Here is a 7,652-nt window from a genome sequence, read left to right on the forward strand (position 1 = left end):
CAATGTTTGACTAATAAAAACCACTGTCTAAAAATATAGAACAATACAATAACTGAATGAAAGAGAGACAAGGTCAGCGGACGCCAAGCAGCTACCTTGATAGTCTCTAACTGATAGTACTCTGAAATCTAACAATCTCTGTGTCCGAAAGCACCTGGATCTGCACACGAGGTGCAGAGTGTAGTATGAGTACAACTAACTCAATAAGTAACAAGACTAGCCTCTGGGCTGAAAGAAATGATGAGCTCCACAGGTATAGTCTAGTAAAAGTAATGGTACAGAAATATAGGCATGCTTTCAAGTTCAACAGATAAACCAAATACAAGTGAAATAGATCAATACTGCATGATATGAGGCATATGACATCTCAGTAGAAAGACCTCGTGTAAATAATGGTCATAAATTATTCGGTCACTTGGTATTGTTTATGGCCAATCCAGCCCAGGGGTGTTCCAACCCGTATAAAAATACACATCGACTGACGGTCAGTCACCTAGTACCGTATAAGGCCAATCCAGCCCTAGGATAATTTATCCCCAAATATAAATAATACGATCAAGATCCATGTCCAGGTAAACTCATTACAATACAAATAAGTAAGGCAAGTCCATGCCCTGGGAAATTCCATCCCATATCTATATATATAAGCAATAAGTAAAGCAAGCCAATGCCCTGGGAATTTCATCCTGAATATCGAAGATCATCTACGCTCACTGGGGGTGTGTACAGATTCCAGAGGGGCTTCTTTAGCCCAAGCATAATACAAAGCCAATATGGCCTACTGCAGGCGGGCAGTCCCGATCCTTATAATAACAAAGCCTATAAGGCCTGCTGTAGGCGGGCAGCCCCGATCCATAAAATAGTAAAGCCAATAAGGCCTGCTGCAGGCGGGCAGCCCCGATCCATAAAATAGTAAAGCCTATAAGGCCTAATGCAGGCGAGGCAGCCCCGATCCATATAATTATGATGTATAAAGCAATTATGGCCTGCTGCAGGCGGGTAGCCCCAATCCATTTAATAATAACATATATAAAGCCAAATGGTCTGATGTTTTGCGCAGCTCAATCCCATAAATATTCTCAGAATGAACAATTATTACTGAGGGTGAAATGTATATTTTAGAATAATTAATTCAACACCATCACGACCCCGTGGGTCCTAAAATATCGGCACATAGCCTAAACATGATCTTTATTACTAGCCTCAGCTTAATTCCTCTAACACGTGCCATATTTTCAAATAATAACATGATTCTTTAATTTTTCTACTTCACATGATTTATTCAAGACACACTTTCTGTGGTGCACGTCTACATGTTCGTCACATATCGTGTGTGTCACCTCCAAACAATTCATATCATACCAAATTCGGGGATTCATACCCTCAGAACTAAGTTTAGAAGTGTTACTTACCTCAACCTGTGTAATTCTTTATTCCGCTATGCCCTTGCCACGAGAATTGGTCTCCGAAAGCCTCGTATCTAGCCACAATTAATTCGATTCAATCAATACCAATTATTGTAATTAATTCCATAAGGAAATACTAATCTTTTCAATACAATCCGAAATTAACTCAGAAATTGCCCGTGGGGTCAATATCTCGGAACTCGGCAAAATTTACAAAATATGAATGCCCATCCAACCACGAGTCCAACCATACAAATTTCACCAAATTCTGACATGAACTCGACCCTCAAATCTTCAATTAAAGTCATTGAAGATGTTTACCATTTTCAACCCAATCTTTACCCATTTGAACTCAACAATCTTTCCATAAACCTTATTGATATGTATAAATGATACTATTACACCCAAGAATCATACTCTTAATCACCCATCTTTACCCAAACTCGAAATTGAAGACTAGGGGTTAGAACCTTACCTCTTGGGTGAAGATCTTGTGATATTTTCTTGTTGGATTTCAAAGCTTGAACAAAATATTGATGAACAAAGCACTTGAGTTTCTTCCTCTCTCTAGAACACTCTCCCTTCTCTCTAAAAAATGTCATATTTCTTCTCCAAAATGAGTCCCAGAGACTATTTATCAAAATGGGTTCGTATGAAAATAGAAAAATTAACCCTCCGAAAGCAGGTTTGCGGTCGCATAATGGACCACATAATGGGTATGCGGGTCACAAAATGCACCACAAAATCGATGCCCAAAAATGGGCTTCACTGGACAGTCTGCGACCATTTTGCGGTCGCATAACTACTTCTGCGATCGCATAATGATTCTGCGATCGCATAATTGGTCGCAGAATTGCACTTTTCCAGACTTTAGTAATTTGGTCATAACGTCTTGTAGGAATGTCAAAATGAAGAATGGTTTGAAGTGTTGAAAACTAGACACATAGACCTTTCTTTTGATAGGTAATACACCAGATAAAACTTCGTTTCATGAGAGTTATTCTCATTTGAATTTAGATCTTATGCGAACTCACTTGAAACTTTAGTCTTATGAAATTTCCAACTTCCAAACTCCCCGATACCCATCCAAAATAATCCCGAGCCCCTCGGGACCTCAACCAATAATTCAAACAAGTCATATACCACTACCCGAACTTAGTTGAACCTTCGGAAAGCCCAAAACACGAATTCAACCTCAGATTCAAGCATAAGAACTTCCAAACTTCCAAAATTCGCCAACGACGCCGAAACCTATCAAACCACATCCAAATGACCTAAAATTTTGCACAAACGTCACAAATGACACTACGAACCTACTCCAACTTCCGAAATTCCATTCCGACCCTGATACCTAATTTTCCACTGCCGACCAAAATTGCCAAATTTCTAACTTTCGCCAATTCTAGCCTAATTCTACCACGGACCTTCAAATAACATTCCGGAAATACCCCTAAGTCTAAAATCACTCAACGAAGCTAATCGAATCATAAAAATCCAAGTCCTAACTCGTTTACTCATAAGTCAGCTTTCGGTTGACTTTTCTAACTTAGCTTTCTAACTAAGAGACTAAGTGTCTCATTTCACTCCAAAACTACTCCGAACCCAAACTTACTAACTCTTTACAACTCAACACTGCTGAACAACATGTAAATAAGCAAAAATGGGGAAAACGGGGCTACAACTCTCGGAACGACCGACCGGGTCGTTATAACCCAGATGAACTTACCTGCCCAGAAACGATGCAGCTGATTGAGGAGGAGGTTCCAGCAGGTCAAATTGACCTAGGTCAGTACCAAATGATTGATAATGATGTAGGTATTGTCACTGAAGTGCCCAAAATAATAACAATGGAAATAACACCACAATAATACACAAGTTGATTTCTGTAGACGCGCAAGTACAACCTGTTCGACGAAATGCCACAGTCAATATTAGTAATGATTTAAATGAAAATATTGAGGTTTGTGTTTCCCAACATGATGTCAAAGGTAGTCGTCAAGGAAATTCATGCAAAGAGACCACAAAAAATTGTGATCCTTCACAGACTAACGCAATATTTGACCAATTAACAGAGCAGAGGAATATGACTGATAAGGCTACCACATCGCAATTGTTACATTGTACAGGTGCAGGGATGCAAGTGCAATCTAAAATGGCCCCTGATAATCCTATTGTTTCGCATCATCATAAGCAACAGCTGCTCTTCACAGGAAAATCTCAAGTCACAATGGCTCCAAGTACCTTCCCAGTGAATGCAGTTCCAGTCCACAGTTCAAGCATCCCAACCAACTAACATAAAACCACTATACACTTCAACAGATCCTAAAAACAAATTCCCAAAGATCTCAAGCAATTTTGATAAACCAAATCCCCCCCCCCCAAATTAAACAAAATATATTGCATAGCCAAAATGACCGAAATCATATTGATGTAGCAAATAACCCTCACAACCTTCCACCAATTAACTTGACAGCAGTTCCTAATGATGCCCATGTCCAACCAAAAAAACCTGCTAATTACCCTGTTCCACCATCTCCCACTACTACTCAATCCCTTGCAACCAAGCTATGAGCAAGGCAGACTGCAAAGCTTGCACCCATTGAGTTTATTCCACCAAAGATAATGACTAAACAAGGCCAACCTACTGTAATCTTTACCGGGAAAGATTACATGGTCACTATAGCTACTAGATGCCAATACACTATTGTGGAAAAATTTCTAAACACAATGCCTCGAATGGAAAACATCAAGAGAAGCTTCATATATCAAACTGAACTCAGGAGAGGGGTGAAAATAGTCCATTTCAATGCTCGGACAGTATATATTGACCTGGACAATGAGTACGATCACACAACTGTGTGGATAAAACAATTCATGTACATCTAAGGCCAAAGAATGGACTTGCAAGCTTGGGCAACAAACTTCAATCCTAATGAGGAAAATCCTATAGTACCTGTCTGGGTAGTTATCCCTGAACTCCCATGGCATTTATACTATATAGAGGTACTATCAGTTCTGTTATCTCCTATTGGTAAGGTCTTGCACCTAGACCTTGCTTCTACGCAGAAAACTAGGGGGAGTGTCGCAAAAGTCAAAATGCAAGTGGACTTAACTCAGGATAGGACACATCATGTTTGTCTTGGCTTCGATGAAGATCAATATGTTAATGGGACGGACAATGGTTAGAAGTTGTTTTGAAGATCTTCCTACATACTTCCTACACTGCAAATATCTGGGATATGAAGAATACTATTGCATTGTCAAGAAAAGAGAGGTGGAAGAAAAAAGGAAAGCAGTGGAAGAAGCAGCAAAAAACCAAATAACAACAAGTGTACTAATACATCTAGCATCCAAAATCAGCAGAATCAGGCCACGGAGGATCAGAATAAGATCCAGCAGCTCAACCAAATTAGGGGGATGCAAGACCAAAGTAAGCAGCAAATAGGAAGACACAATCATACCTCCTTAGAACAACAATCACTCACTGATAACCAATACACAGATCAAAGGAATCCTAAGCAAATCCAGGCATCAAAGGTGCAGCTTAAAAGCCAAAATTCAAAGAAGATGTTTGAGGGAAAACACCAAAGTGAACAACAACCAACAGCTCAAAAGAATAATACAGATGATAATCAACCTACAAAGGAAAACATCGCCAAATATCAATGGCAAACTCAAAAGAAGAAGAATTTCAGAGGTGTTAACCAGAGAAACAAGCAACAGAGATAAAAAATTTCAAATGAAGTAGTAGTGGTTACGCAGGTTGTTGAGCCAAATCACACCTCAGGAACAAAGTAAAATAATCACAAAGCACCACAACATGCTATTGACAGAGTACAACAGCCCATAAGAGATACCCAAATTGTAGAAATTGCTGGAAATGAAGAAACAACAGCTGCTCTGGAATTACAGCAACATCAGAAATATGAGAATCGAAATGGAGGTGGTTCCTCTCACATAACTCAGGAGAATGTCCAGCAACAGGAAAAAATGACCAACAATTTTGCTAATCAAAATAACTTGCAACAACAACCATTTCTGGAAACAGGACAATGTGCTGCTACAGGTACCCACACAAATGTAAGTGACAAGAATAGTCCTCAACAGTTGGTCCAGCAGATGCTGCAATCCAATGTGAATGCCAAGAATTGTAGCACAGAAAATAGGGGGTCGGCAACTGGTTCCAATACAAAGCAAAGGGACAGAGATATACATGAACAACAGATACATCAAACAATGGAATCCATCTAGGAAATCAACCTTACTGATGATAGAAGCTCTAACCTTAAAGGTTCTGAAAGCAGTAAGAGCCCAACTACACATAATACCATAATAATGGCACAACTACAAATGTAAGGACAATGGACTGGGTTCAGAATACATTTGGAACACAAAAGGAACCTATAAATGTTACATTGAATCAGTCATGTCAAGAAATACCATCTCAAACTTTTATGGAATCTCCAAATTCAACAGGAGCCACAAGAGCTGATAATCAAGTCTGGAATGATGAATTCCAGAATTCTATGTCCAAATTTGATACAAATACAACTCTAAAAATTGAAAAACAAGGGTGCAACACACATACAGAAAAAACTGTCAACATTCATAGTTTTAAGGCAGAGTTTTCACAAGATCAAAATGCAATAGTGTTGAAGCAGATAACTGGAGCGAAAGATCACCATGCTTTGATACCAAATCGGGAAAGTGCCATTGATCTAATTCCTACACCCTTTGCTTTTGATACTCGACAGCCCCTACAGATAAAGCTTAATGTTCCATTGAAAACACCTATACAAATCCTTCATGATCTTGTTACATATACTATTGAACCAGTTAACAATCAGAAGGAAATGATGGAATTTGAACTACTTCAGGAGGAAGATGATGATGAATCCACAGCTAGTAACTTTAGGGCAGTAGCAATGGAAGCAGATTTATCACCCAGGGCAGGGGGAAAAATTGGTAAGAAATCAAGGAAACAAGTTCAACAGAAAGATAGTCAATAACCAAAAAGAATCTTGCCTCGAAGGGCAGCTTCACGAACTAAATGATGATTAAGTCCCTCATTTGGAACATAAGTTCTGTGAATACTCAACAGGCCTTTCAGAGAGTGATAAATCTACATAGACAACATAGGTTTTCAATCATTGCACCTATGGAATCTTTTCAGAACTGTAGGCACATCCAAACCTATAGAAGAAGACTTAGAATGGAAGCTGTTCTATCTAACATCAATGGAAAAAATTGGCTTTTTATTGAATTTGGTGTAGAATGGGAATTTGGTGAAATGTAACTTTTGTGCAAAATTTGAGGTCAATCGGACGTGATTTGATAGGTTTCGGCGTCTTTTGTAGAATTTTGAAATTTTGAAATTTATAAGGAAAATCCATGTGTAGTTCGTATTTTGAGATAGTTTGATGTGATTTGAGGCCTTGAGTAGGTTCGTGGTGTGTGTTAGAACTTGTTGCTGTATTTGGACGGGGTCCCGAGTGGCTCGGGTGAGTTTCAGATGGTTAACGGATCAAATTCAACTTGAAACATTTCTGGAACTGCTGCCTACTGGTGTGATCGCACCTGCAAAGTTTTGATCACAGGTGCAAAGCCGCATGTGCGCGAAATCAGTCGCAGAAGTGGCCAAGTATGGAACTGGGTAGTGCTCGCAGGTGCGAGGAATTTGTCGCATCTACGAGGCCGCAGGTGCGAAGGTGTTGGCGCAGAATTTGAGTGTGATGAGTATTTGGGTATTGCATGATCGATTGCGTAATGGTTATGTTCTTTCAGGTTTTGTGTGGAATTTTTGTCATTTGCCTCTCTGTGGTTATTGATTTTAAGCGGGGTGGCTCGAGGTATATACTATGGACCAGCATTTGGATGGGGTCACGCACTGCAGCGGAGTTATGTTAAGGTATGAACCTTGTGTTTAGGATCGGGTGATGGTTCTACGGTGTGTGATGAATTTTTAGCATTTTGTTGTGGCGGTACTTGTTAATTTGGCGGGGCAGTTCTCTCATTTGAGTCATTTTATTTCATGACTGAGTACATTTGAATGGTTACGTATTGGTGCATGGATGGCACGGGTTGTGGCTCTGAGTTATATTGGTATGGCATGTCTGTGGAATAGTTGTGTTTAGTAATATAAGGTCATTGGACCTAGAATGGGTAGTATTAGGTTTAATTTCAGTATATTCGGGAGTATAATATTGAAAATCGGCTCAAAAAGTGATTACGGTTCTAGTTTGGGTG

At 39.5% G+C, this 7,652-nt stretch overlaps 1 protein-coding gene across 1 annotated transcript; it reads left to right on the plus strand.

The window, feature by feature from the left end:
• Nucleotides 1-4,301: 4,301 nt before the first annotated feature.
• Nucleotides 4,302-5,657, plus strand: LOC138901323 (uncharacterized). The gene is made up of 3 exons (XM_070189078.1): nucleotides 4,302-4,587; nucleotides 4,672-5,103; nucleotides 5,275-5,657. The coding sequence occupies exons 1-3, from the start codon at nucleotides 4,302-4,304 to the stop codon at nucleotides 5,655-5,657; spliced, it is 1,101 nt and encodes a 366-aa protein (XP_070045179.1).
• The last annotated feature ends 1,995 nt before the right edge of the window (nucleotides 5,658-7,652 follow it).

Source organism: Nicotiana tomentosiformis, chromosome 11, assembly GCF_000390325.3.
Source record: "Nicotiana tomentosiformis chromosome 11, ASM39032v3, whole genome shotgun sequence".
NCBI classification, from domain to species: Eukaryota; Viridiplantae; Streptophyta; class Magnoliopsida; order Solanales; family Solanaceae; genus Nicotiana; species Nicotiana tomentosiformis.

What these genes read in the sequence shown, in the direction of transcription:
- LOC138901323 (XM_070189078.1), top strand. Translation starts at nt 4,302, where the DNA reads ATGGACTTGCAAGCTTGGGCAACAAACTTCAATCCTAATGAGGAAAAT. An exon ending in TGTTAATGGGACGGACAATG is followed by an intron (nt 4,588 to 4,671) that starts GTTAGAAGTTGT and finishes TGCATTGTCAAG; the next exon opens with AAAAGAGAGGTGGAAGAAAA. An exon ending in AAAGAAGAAGAATTTCAGAG is followed by an intron (nt 5,104 to 5,274) that starts GTGTTAACCAGA and finishes CCCAAATTGTAG; the next exon opens with AAATTGCTGGAAATGAAGAA.